The following is a 13,331-nucleotide window of genomic DNA, read 5'->3' on the forward strand; positions in this document are numbered from 1 at the left end:
ACTTGAAAAGAAATGCCCAAACTCATTAAGAAACACGTGTATTAATAATTAATAATAGTATAAAAGATTAGAATATGTTGAATATAATTTAATAATTTTGAATTATTTTATTATCAAGAAATTATGAAATTCATATTATTTAAGAGTTATTGCTTTAATAGCATAGTAGAAGTTACTAGAATAGTTAATTCTTTTATCGTTACCATCATCATTGTTATCGTCACTATCGCTACCATCCATCATCGGTGTTGCAGCCACCACCACCCACAACACCCACTGCCATTATTGTTGCTACCGTAAGTACATTTCAATTTCTTTAACAAATTTATAAATGAGACGTAACTATTTTGTCAGCTAAACACGTCAAGTTACGATTTATTTATGTATTACTATTCCATTTCATTTAATAAGAAATATATAAATCTTTAAAGAAAGTCAAGAGAACCAAACATCACATTAAATAATTTGTTAATCGTTGTAAATTTGATATCTAAAATTTATGTCGTACTGTTAGAATATTCATTTTTTAGCTAACCATCAACGTTTCGTATTTGACATTGAAAATGATGCGCTTCACATCATCATTTATTTATGTGTTTGTAAGAGTAAATATCAAACGTAGAGTTATTATTTTACCTCTTTTTATCCAAAGAAACCAATAATTGTGTTATGTGCCTAATGGGTATAAATAGATGATGAAGTAGAAGTGGAAGGATCGCACTTGTGAGCATATGAGTTCCAAACAAACAGCAAGAAGCAGTTGAGGATTTCTTTGCTCACTTACAACTCTTTTCTTCAAGATCAATGCCACCAAAATCGTTTTCCCCCGAAAATGTAGTCGGGAAAGTTCATCATGACGACCATCAACCGCAACCAAAGCCCGTACAACGGAAGCCCGGTGGTTGGAAGTCCATGCCTTATATTCTAGGTATTGATATAGTGACGTTCCCTTTAGATTCTATACTAGTTACATATGTAACTTCTATATTCTTGTTTGGATTATCGTTCATTCATAAGGAAGCTTTGTTGACGTTTAGCTTGTATATTCTTGTTTGGATTCTTGCTCATTCATAAGACTTTGTAGACTCAATACTTCTATATACTCGTTCATTCATAAGGCTTCATAGACGTTTAACTTTGTTTGGATTCTCGTTCATTCTTTTAATAATTATACATTTATACGCAGGAAATGAATCTTTTGAGAGACTCGCGTCATTTGGGCTAGTAGCTAACTTCACAGTGTTTCTAATGAAAGTATTCCACATGAACCAAGTAACAGTATCAAACCTAATCAACATTTGGTCCGGACTTACCAATTTTACCCCTCTCATCGGTGCCTTCATCTCGGATGCCTATGTTGGCAAGTTTTGGGTCATCGCCTTCTCCTCCTTCGCTACTCTTACGGTAATTTTCATCAAATTTGCTTACATGAGCAATATGTCTTTTTACAACTAATGGTAAAAGTATTTGTAGTAATTTTATATGCTTATTATGTCAAGTCCAATACTTCACATTATTTATGTCGATAATTGACTACAACCAAATTGGTGGGACTTAATGATTGATTAAACATTAAAGAGACATACACATATGTATGTTGGTCTACTAGCATTTTAACTAAATTTATTGAGCATACAATACTCGTCTAGTCTTCTTCATCTTCGTTATAGCACACAAGCAATCAAACATCAATAATCTTATCAATTACAGGGATAAGTAAATGGTACCGGTACCGATCCCAATATCGAATCGGCTATTGTTGCTACCAATTCGTTTATGATTTTTTAAGATTTCAAGATCAGTACGGTACCGGTATTTTTCTGATTTTTTGGTACCGATACCGGTACTGAACCAGAACCATATCGGTACCGAGCCAAGTATTTTCACTGCCAGTACCGATATTTTGGCATTCTCTAATCAATTAACTTACTTCTAGTTATTTTATTAAATTTATTTACAATTTTTTTAATACATGCATAATTATTGATTGAGCATACATGTGTTATCGAGTTAGCATATTATATTATATGTGTATCACGCATGAAAAGTATACATGATGTCATGTCTGTCATGATTGAATGATTATATGAATTTGTCCTAAATAAGTAAAATAAAGAGAAGGCTTTAGCTTGGTCATCCACTATAAGTCCAAAAGGTGTAAATGATTTTGTTGGACCCTTCATGGCCTTGAATGCCATTAACTGCTACCCTGAGGGATACTTTTGCTGGTTTTATTTTATGTTTATCTGGTACAAGAAGTTATATATAAAAACTCTAGGGATCTTAAAATTTGTTTAATAAAAGTTTATTGAATTTAATAATTCCTATTGAATGATATTGGTCAATGATAATTCATATTCATTTATTCTCATGCGTCTCAATTTTTAAAAAGTTGGCCGCCAGTGGTCATATGTTAAAAAAGACTTAACGACGTTATACTTTTTTTCGAATTTCAAACTAATGTTTTAGGTCTTTTGATCGAAATGAGCATACAAGTCGATTGAAGTAAAATTAAACTCGAAATGATGATCAAAACGGCTTGATTTTTGTTAATTGTAAATTCAATCATCATAATTGAATGAACATGATTGTTTTAGAGGTAGCGGCGCAGCTTGTTGCCCGCTTGCATTCTGTTTCGATGTAATCCAATAAACATGATTGTTTTAACAAAAAAAAATAATAAGTAATTTATATAATTGAAGCATTGTTTTGTCGTTTGGAGCACCGATTTGAGCTAAGTTTTACATCAATCGATTTATATCATTCTTCTGCTCAAGCACTAAAATATTAGTTTGAAATTCGAAAAAAAAAATATAACATCGTTAAGTTCTTTTAGGGTGGTACCACTTGAGGCCAACTTTTTAAAATTTAAACCGCCAGTAACAATAAAATAAATAAAAATTATTATCAACCAATAATATTCAATAAAGATTATTATAAACGTTAGTGAAAGTAAAGAAATGATTAAATTACTTGATATGCATTGGCAGACATATACCTACTAATCTTCTTTGACAAATTATATTTTTGTATATTAAAATGTAACACGTGAACTTTCATAAACCCATATTTGTCACGGTTCATTTTCCTCACTTGTTTAAGAATTCATAAAAAAATATCTCACTCATCTTAATCCTAGTTAGGGTTTTTTTTTTTTTTTTTTTAGAGATTTCTCTTTCTTTTAAATTATTATTATCATTTTCTTTTTATTTCTTTATAATTTTTTAACGGCTACTTCCTAACTAGTTAGTAGTGCATTTATGTTCTAATCATTTACACCACCGCGCTCCTTAGCTATTTAACGATTTTAATTTGACACCACCCACATACACTTGTACGCCCATATAAATATATAATTTTTAACCGTCAACACATAGATAATTGTCTAAATACTTTGTGCGGGGTGACCCAATAACAAAAGGTCCACCACCAGCTGGCCCAACCCAATCGTACGAAACCCTTAATCGCCTCAAAGCTAGTTATCTACGGTTACGGAGAAAACCCACCAGTCTGAAAGCCCACTGGTGATAAAACCCGACGCCTTCAGGATCGAACCTGAGTCCGAAGATCACAAAGATCTCGGTTTTCCTTCATTGAGCCATTTATGCTCTCCCCAAAGTGTTGTCTGTGCGGATCAAACATAGGTCTCTATTGAAAAACCCAGACTTCCTATCACTATACTAATTTATGTATCGATTATATACTAATTTATGTATCGATTTATTTCATTCATTGGTGTTTCGGTTTAGGTCTAGCAACTTTCGTAGTTGAAAAAAAAAAGATTAATTCCATTATATTATCATATATATGAATACGGCCAGATCGAAAATCAAATTAGAACCAAAGTGTCACAGAACCACACGACAAGTTAAAATCATTAAGCCATGCTTCAATTAACGTATGTGATATTGGTCATCATAACATGGTCGGCCCTTCACATATATAAGTTAAAAGATCAGATAAGTTAGATAACGATAAAATAAAATAGCTAGCATCTCTAATTCTATTTATAGTTATATTATATAAAAATAAATCATTTAGGTTACCTCAGTATCTTGCTAGCATAATATATATAAGTTAATCTTGAATTAACTTCAATATTTATACAGGGAATGATGATCATGACCTTAATAGTGGCATTACCAACGTTGCATCCGCCATCATGTCCGCGCCAACAAGCCATACTCAACCAATGCCAAGGTCCAACCACTAAACAATTCGGCATCTTAGCCTTAGCCCTCGGGTTCATGTCCATAGGAACCGGTGGAATAAGACCATGCAGTCTGCCGTTTGGTGTTGACCAGTTTGACCCAACCACCGATGAAGGTAGGAAAGGCATCACTAGCTTCTTCAATTGGTATTACGCGACCTTCACCATCATCGTGCTCATAGCGATGACCCTTGTGGTCTACATTCAAGACTCGGTGAGTTGGGTCTTGGGGTTCAGTATCCCAACCGTGCTCATGGCATGCTCTATTGTGTTGTTCTTTGTGGGCACTAAAATGTACATTTATGTCAAACCCGGAGGTAGTATTTTCTCTGGGGTCGCGCAAACACTTGTCGCGGCTTACAAGAAACGTAACCTCGAGCTCGAAAAGGCAAAGGCTAGAGGGATGCTATATGATCCACCTAGTACTAAAGGAACATATCAATTCCCAAAATTGCCTTTAACTAATAGGTTAAGGTAATGTGTTTAAACTCAAATTAAATGTGCTTACTCCATATTATTTTATTATAACTAATAATATTCATATGTTTAACTAGCTAGCTACCTCATCTTTATTTATTTATTTATTTATTTAAATTTGGCTGATTAATCTAGGTGCTTCAACAAGGCAGCTATAATAGTGGATGGTGAAGTAAACGCTGACGGATCTCGAGTAAATCCTTGGAACTTGGCAAGCATACAACAAGTTGAAGAAGTAAAATGCCTAATCAAAGTTATCCCCATATTACTTTCGGGTGTTCTTTGTTTTGTAACATTAATCCAACAAGGAACTTTCACCGTGTCACAAGCCTTAAAAATGGACCGTCACCTCGGTCCACACTTTCAGATACCGGCCGGCTCGATAGGGGTCATATCCATGATCACCATTGGGATATGGCTCCCGATCTATGACCGGATCATTGTCCCCTCTCTTAGAAAAATCACAAAAATAGAAAGCGGGATAACACTCCTCCAGCGTGTCGGTATTGGCATCGTTTTTTCTATAGTAGCAATGATAGTTGCTGCATTGGTAGAGAAAAAGAGACGTGACTCGGCTACTTACCATAACCGGCCTGATGGGCTCGCACCCTTATCGGTCATGTGGCTCGCACCACAACTTATCTTGATGGCATTTTCCGAGGCGTTTGCCATTCTAGGTCAACTTGAATTTTATTATAAGGAGTTCCCGGATAATATGAAGAGTGTGGGTAATGCAGTGTTCTTTGTGACCATAGGGGGTGCAAATTATGTGAGTAGTGCATTGGTTACTACGGTGCATAAGGTGACTGGAAAACATGGGCGACCCGATTGGTTAACCGCGGATATTAATCGCGGTAGAGTTGATTACTTTTATTATGTGATAGCTGGATTGGGGCTGTTGAACTTGGGGTATTATCTTTTGGTTGCATCTCAATATCAATACAAGGAAAACAGCCAAGATACCGAAGATGAATCTAGATTTGATATTGAGTTAAACGCATCAAAAATATGATACAAGAAGAGTGCGTATATATTTTGATATAGTGTTACGGTGGTTGTAATAAAACGAGAGATGAATATGACTATTATAGTTAATTGTTTAAAATTATCGTTAACGTAATGTTGCTTAAGAAAATAATATATATAGTAAATTGTTAGATATTAAATATCATGCATAATTTATTCTACTAATTACACAAGCAATGATCATGTTTTAAATATATCAACATAAATACCCTAGTAAAGCATTTGATCACTCTCCCTGTTGATCCTCATATTCCTCTTTCAAAACCAATCAAAAAAATGCACCAATTAAGTCATCGACCTTAAACACAAATCTCTGTCGCATTTTTCGACAGCCATCAAGAAAGGAGAGAAAGAGGAGAAGAGCTTATTATTAATATAAGATTTATTTGTGACGTTATAAAGTAAAGGTGTTACAATGTTACAACAGACTATATCTGAAAAAAATTTAAAAAAAATTCAAATGTAATTCCAAATATTAAATCAATATTCCATAATTTAGTCTAAACTAAGTATTTGTTTGTATAGTGTAAACTCACTTTCCATGTATATCATATTTCAATGTGATATGTTACGTTACATCATATAATCTTATCTTTCTTTTAATATTTGTGGCATGCGTAGGTCTCTTTTCAAGAAGCGTACCGTGCTTGCATGTTTTGTTTGTCTTCTAGAATAGTTGGAAGTCTCATGTGATGGGCCAAAAGTGAGAAAGGTAAGATTCCTCTTCAATGCATGTCAAATCATGTATATACAATTTGCTTCAAAACGATGATTTTTTTTTTGGGTGTTACGTCACATTCTTTGATTTATAGAGCCTTGCTGTTCTACTTTGATCAGACTATGTTATTAGAGTTTGGTTTAGGCATTCCCCATAAAAACCATATCGTCGGCTGCCACTTAACAGTCGTCATGCCACCGCAACAACGAACTCTCTTGCGTAGCATATGATGGGACTAAAACCTGGGTGGGCTCAGGATTCGAGCTGACAACCTCGCAGGGCCTAGCTGAAATCCTCCATTGTCAATATCCACCCAATAACAAGTGAGGATTTAACTTGGGTCTCCATTAAAAACTTAAGCTTTCTACCACTAAGCCACAAGTGAAAGATTAAATCATATATATAAACAACTAAGAAATTATCAGACAAGTAACTAAAAAAATTATTCGATGTTAGAATGTAGATAACTCAATTTTCTTCTACTAGCACCACATGCTCAAGATTTTCTTCTTGTTATCCCTATACATGGGTTATGCCAACATATGTCTCCAATGGAGCGTCATAATATCCTTAAGTATCGCTTCATGATTCCTCTATTCCCGAATAATGAGATATACCCTGTTTGTTGCAATGTGTGTTTAGACTCGTATGGAGAGCGCGCGGTATATTGTAAAAAGCTCTCGGGGTTCAAGTACCAACACGACCTGGTTAGGGATGTGCTCTTTGACATTTTCAGGCAAGCCGAAATTTTTGTTAAGAAAGAAGCACCTACAAATTTCTTGAATGGCCCGTTGGATAGAAGACCGTCTCTTCGAACGGCTGCCGGCTGGCATTTTGGTGTTTGAATGGATTTGAGGAAAACATGCGTGTGTGGATTTTACGCCCTGCTTGCGGTGCGCACATATAATGTATATATGTGTGAACCCTTGGGTGGGCAAAAGTAAAATTGCACTAATTTTGACGTTATTTTACTAATCTCGTGAAAATAACGTTAAAAGTGGCGGAAGGTTAATCAGGCATCATGTGGTGGCGTTGATAGCCGAAAGACAACGGTACATGCACCAATCAGCCGGTGTCCCGATGATTGTGTCTTATGTGTCTTATGTCCAAGGCTTGATGCAAAACTATTATCGAGCCGGGGGTCTCACCGGAAGCAGCCTCTCTATCCCTATGGGGTTGAGGTAAGGTTGTCTACATCTTACCCTCCTCAGACCCTACCATAGCTTTGCTATTGGTGGGATATACTGAGTACGATGATGATGATGATGCGTGTGTGGATTTAACAGGGGTTTCCCCTTTGGTGGGCTTAGGGAGTAGTTGTTTCGCATTTGGTCAAGCTGCATTAAAAGTTGCTTCACGCAAGGTGACTAAACATGAGAAGGTGTGCCTTGTCAACCAACATGTATTTTTACCCTTTGCTTTTGACACTTTTAGTTTTCTCGCGCCTGAAGCTGTGGAGTTACTTAGCCGAGTTCAACGGGTCATGCATAGTAATGTAATGACTCTAAAATCAACTGATGTAGTTTTTAAAAGATTAAGTTTTGCAATTCAAAAAGGGACTAGCGACGCAACTTGTTGTCTGTTTGCCCTCTGTTTCGATGCAATCACTACTTTTTAGTTTTATATTTCTAATATCAAAATTATAATATTTTTAAAAAAAACTTGTGTTTTACCAAGAAACAATTACACTATGTATTATGGGTTGTTTGAGGGCATTATCAAGCAATCACATAACCACGATAAAGATAAAGCCTTGTATAATGTGCTGAGGTTTTGAAAAGGGTGCTATGTAGAAGGGGCGCCACCCTGTTAACAAATAACAAGCCATTTCTCCTAATTTTGTGGGGTCCACCCACTACCATTGTTATTCTTTTCTTTTTCTTTTTTTTTCATTTTTTCTTTATTTTATTGGATTTTTGTTAACACACAACATGATAGTTAAATGTATGTTAGTTAAAACTCATTGTTTGCGTGGCGTTATGCAATTTTTAGTAAACCTGCAACTAGGGGTATTCAAAAAAATCTGAATCTATGTCATTCGTGACAAGCATACACCTCAGTATTCACATGCCGAATAAGCGATTAACCGCTTATTACGTATCGAACAAATGAATAACCAAACAGGTCTGGTTATGACCCAGATCTATAAGTCATATACGTTAATAATAAGCCAACATATTGATATTATGGCCTTAGTACAATAGCAAACTAGTTAAATAAAAGCATACTCGTTTAACTACCCGCTGTGAACTTAAACGCGAAAGATAATTACAAAACAAGCATTGTATCATCCGTTAAGCCGAAAAAGACTTATAAAACATTTATTTGAAATGTTTTAAGCGATCTGTGAAAATATTTTCAATTTTTTTACAAACAAATAGTATGCTTTTCTAAATTTACAAGAAATTGGCCGAAAAACACTCGTTTTAGCGCTGTTTGTCGTACTCGATATATTTTTCGCGCCAAAAACAGAACCCAAAATAAATTTGGACTCGGGATTTCTCATTCGGGCATGCAAACCAAGGCAAATGGGCCAAAATGAGGCCCAAGGGAGGGCCCAAAAGGGCCGGCCGCCAATGCTTACCATCTTTTTATTATTATTATTTTTTATAAATAATTAACATATTAAGCTTCCTTATCAAGCTAGTTTCCAAAATATCCATAACTTGGCAGCTCCCTAACCTTTGTTCTTCAAATTTCCAGCTATAACTCATAGGTAAATGCCATTTTGATCAAATTAAACTTGATTTAAACATGTTTATACACATAAAAGTATAGTTTGATTACCAAAAATCAATCCTAAACATGCAAAAATCTAAAAATGGTCCAAAATATATTTTGATCATACACATGGTTAGGAACCTGTTTTGGTAAATTTTTTGGCCATAAACATGGATTGAGGGGTTTAAATCGCCTTTTTACGGCTCAAAAGTTCAGTTTAAAGCCCTAACCGAAACCCTAAGTTTCAAGGATGATTTATTGATGGTACATGCTTGGTTTGTGATATAGAACCTCTATCTACCTTACCTAGAAGCACAAGAACCCGGAAATTTGAATAAGAGAGCGAAAATGAACGAAAACCACAAAGGTAATGCCGAATTACTCGCTTAGGGGCTGTTTAGGGTTAGATTGGGATTTTCATATTGTTAGCTTGGAAAATTTTCAAGGACATCAGGGACCATATGAATGAGTCCCTGTCCAAATTTGGTAATTTTTCGACCATCCGAAAATATTTGGCGAATTTATTACCGATTAGGGACGTTTATTTGGGAAACATACTTAAAATGCTTCAAAAATTATGAAATATTACGGGGAACTCAAATTTGATATAATATGATCACATATGAAATTTGGGGTCATTTGGAAAATCCTAGCTATGTTTTGTGAATTCGCGTTTATTCAAGTTTTTATAGTCGCTTTTGGCTCGAAAAGGTAATTTGGAAAATGTGTTAGGTTCTAGAAATTTTGCAGGGTGTTTTGGGAAGTATTTGAATCACTTAGGAATTTTTTTGGATTTTTCAGAAATCGTTTGGTATAAATGAACGATTTTCGAGCTAAATATAGCATATAAAATGAATTTTTAAATTAATAAATCAGTAAATAATTCCAGAAATACTTTTATAGAAATCTACATATTTTAATTGATAAGTTTCTAAATTTTAATAATTTAATAATGAACGGATAATTAATTGTACTAAATTGAAGATTAAACAAATTCAATCCTGATAAAAATCGACGAGTTCGTGATTGATGAATCTGTTGGAATATCATAACATGAGAATGATCAAAAATCATATTTTTGGGTTAATTAAGTAAAACCGAACTTTTGTGAGAAATCCGAACAATTTGGATGGATTGTGCACGTTTTTCTCTAAACCAGACTGAATAAACGGAAATGAGTCCCGTAGCGAATCCAGACCCCTAATTTGTGATCTTTCTTTATAACTTAATTATTTTGTCAACCAACACATTTACCCAAATTTACATACTCATACCTGTTTTCTAAACACGTAAACAATCAACTTGCCCTAGCTGGTAAAACAGGGAAACTGAGCCAAGTTTGGTTTTAAGTATTAGGCATTGAACAATATCACAATCTAAACCTATTGACACTTTTTGGGTGTAACAGCTATACCCAGACCAGAGATACAACCCAGGTTAGTATAAAGATTATAATAATATTAAAATATTAATATTATTATAATATTGATTATAGGGACTAGTGACAACGAGTCAAACAAACTGCGAGCTGACACCGTACCGATTATCTACTAAACAGTGAGTTTCATGACCCCACTTTCTGAACTGTTTTACAAACTTTTGGGGTGAAAATCATGTTTGCTTATATCTATATACATATCTAAAACGTATGATAATGTGAATTATCTAAGTGCTAACACATGAAAGTCTCCACTAACACAGTGATTAACTTCAAGCCGGTGGCTTGTGAATAGTACTATTGGTTTGACAAACCCAGATGGGGCCAGCACGGTTTACTGAGACCTTATCCCGTGTCACACCCCAACCTAAGGCGGAAATGCAGGGGCATGATCCGATTGCTCACAGCTCGAAGATACTATCATAATATAAATGTAACAATATCTATTTAATTATTTTATTTCAAATGTACACACAATATTCAAATACAGCAATACAATTCAAATAAATATATACAATCATTTAAATTCAAGTTTGTCTTAAATATAACTCTAAGATCTTTCTAAGTGTCCATACTTCAACTTCAAGCAACATGCATATGCGTAGAATATGGAGTTTTGTCAACAAACATGTTGAGTGACTTTATCACCAATACTTGACACCAAAAATAAAGTTAATATAATAAATAAACAAAACGTAATAAATGCGGTAATGAAATCAAACCATAAGCAAGTAAGTTGTCGACTAAACCATTGCCAAGCGAATCGGGCGCCAGTAAATAAACTACGAGCAAATAAATAGAGTAACACCGTTGCCAAGCGAATCGGGCAGTGGTCAAATGAGAACCCTTTCCAAGGGGATATGTCAAACGATTGCATACAAATACAAATAAGCACATAACAAGTAGATTTGATTAACCAAACACAATTACACGCTTACTATTTTTGGATATATATATATGTTATAGATATGTATAATACGATATACGCATATGTCCCCAAAACATTTAGAAAATTGAGTAAAATAGGAGAATGATAAAACTCACCTGATCGATTAAGCCAAACGGGAATGAATATGTCAAGAAAGTGAAAATCACGCTCTTTGCGAATTACCAAGAATCCTAATTAAATAATATTATAAATGACATATTACGTGAAATGAATTTAGGATTTTGATGCAATTTGAATTAGGTTTGTGATTAATATGTTATTGATTGAACGACCGATCTCTACTAATTATTATTATTTAATTATAAAAATCATTGTTTGTCATAAAATCGAGTTTAGGTACAATTAGTTTAAATAAATATGAGAAGAGACCTAATATAAACGTTTAAATATATACTTATAATAAATTTATATTTTAGAATTCTTAACGAAATTCGATGGTAAAAATATATTCAGCAATTTTAATATGTTTAATACGTTTATTACAGTTTTGTTTTAAAACGAATATATATATATATATATATATATATATATATTTATATTAATATATATAATATATAATAAATATGAGCAAATTTATAAAAACGTTTTTTTTACAACGAGAAACATCAATATTAGTGTCGGTTTTTAAATAAAATAATAATGATTTATTATTATTAATAAGATATATATACATATATATATATACACAAAAACATGGAACGAAACTAATCTTCACGAAACGTTTAACTTTTATGACGTTGGTTTGAATAAAATATTGTTTATTTAATTGTTAATATTAATTATAATATTTTACATGGTTGTAAAAGTTGTTAGGCGGTACTAGGCGGTCGACTAGGGAGTCGCGTATACTCGGGGTGTAGTCGGGGATTACTCGGAAAATACCTACGGAGTACTCGGCCGAGGCGGGGAGTAATCGATCTAGGCGGGGAGTAATCGGGGAGTACTCCTCCGCCTACTCGTGAGTTTCACAACATTGATTGTCACACCCGGCCCTGAGCGGCGGAAACAGCCGGGCGCGCGCGAGTGGGGATTGATAATTAAGCACGGGCCATTGCAAACATTCAAAGTAAGATTTTCATTGCGCATGAAATGTTTAATACAAATACATTACATTGTTTAAAGATTACATAAAAACATCCAAGTATAAAAACTGTTGAAGATTTCCACGCCATATCCCCTTTGCGTGGCGGGAACAACCGCGCGCATCGAAGGGATAGAACTAAAATCTTCTAAAAAGCTAGTTTTAGATGTTCAGCGTGAGGTGCTCTAGGTGTGACTCCATGCGCTACCTAGTTAACTCCTGAAAGACACGTAAAACATTTGAATCAGTATAAACTGAGTGAGTTCACAAGTTTTAGTGACTTGATAAATCGTATTTCATCATAGTCTTGATAAAAATCATTCTAAAACATAATTCTGATAGCATCATTGAAACACATGCTTAGTAAAACATAGTTCTGATAATATTTCCTTTGATAAATCCGTCCCGCGGGTTACGCGCGAACATTTCTGAGAACCGTGCTCGTCTGTGTAAGTGGCGCTGCCACTACGAGCGAATAATACCGTCCCGCGGGTTACGCGCGGACATTTCTGAGAACCGTGCTCGTCTGTGTAAGTGGCGCTGCCACTACGAGCGAATAATACCGTCCCGCGGGTTACGCGCGGACGTTGTGCCGGAAAACAAGGCGCTCGTCTGCGTAAGAGGAGCGACCTCTACGAGCGGGCTCAATCCCATAGTACTGCCCCGTGACATGCTAGGCACTCGTCTGTGTAAGAGGTGCGACCCCTACGA

The 13,331-nt window shown here is 34.8% G+C and overlaps 1 protein-coding gene across 1 annotated transcript; it reads left to right on the top strand.

Annotated features, from left to right (window-relative positions):
- Nucleotides 1-591: 591 nt before the first annotated feature.
- LOC143607276 (protein NRT1/ PTR FAMILY 2.13-like) lies at nucleotides 592-5,714 on the top strand. The gene is made up of 4 exons (XM_077082784.1): nucleotides 592-928; nucleotides 1,187-1,404; nucleotides 4,110-4,684; nucleotides 4,823-5,714. Exons 1-4 carry the CDS (start codon nucleotides 805-807, stop codon nucleotides 5,697-5,699), a joined length of 1,794 nt encoding a protein of 597 aa, XP_076938899.1. The 5' UTR covers nucleotides 592-804; the 3' UTR covers nucleotides 5,700-5,714.
- The last annotated feature ends 7,617 nt before the right edge of the window (nucleotides 5,715-13,331 follow it).

The sequence above is a fragment of the Bidens hawaiensis genome, unplaced genomic scaffold (genome assembly GCF_021521415.1).
Source record: "Bidens hawaiensis isolate Kalapana, Puna unplaced genomic scaffold, B.hawaiensis_p1.1 tig00080836_1, whole genome shotgun sequence".
Lineage (NCBI taxonomy): Eukaryota > Viridiplantae > Streptophyta > Magnoliopsida > Asterales > Asteraceae > Bidens > Bidens hawaiensis.

Excerpts from the sequence above, each read along its gene's own strand:
- LOC143607276 (XM_077082784.1), top strand. The coding sequence starts at position 805 with ATGCCACCAAAATCGTTTTCCCCCGAAAATGTAGTCGGGAAAGTTCAT. Across the intron at positions 929-1,186 it reads GTCCATGCCTTATATTCTAG|GAAATGAATCTTTTGAGAGA; the intron begins GTATTGATATAG and ends ATTTATACGCAG. Across the intron at positions 4,685-4,822 it reads CCTTTAACTAATAGGTTAAG|GTGCTTCAACAAGGCAGCTA; the intron begins GTAATGTGTTTA and ends TGATTAATCTAG.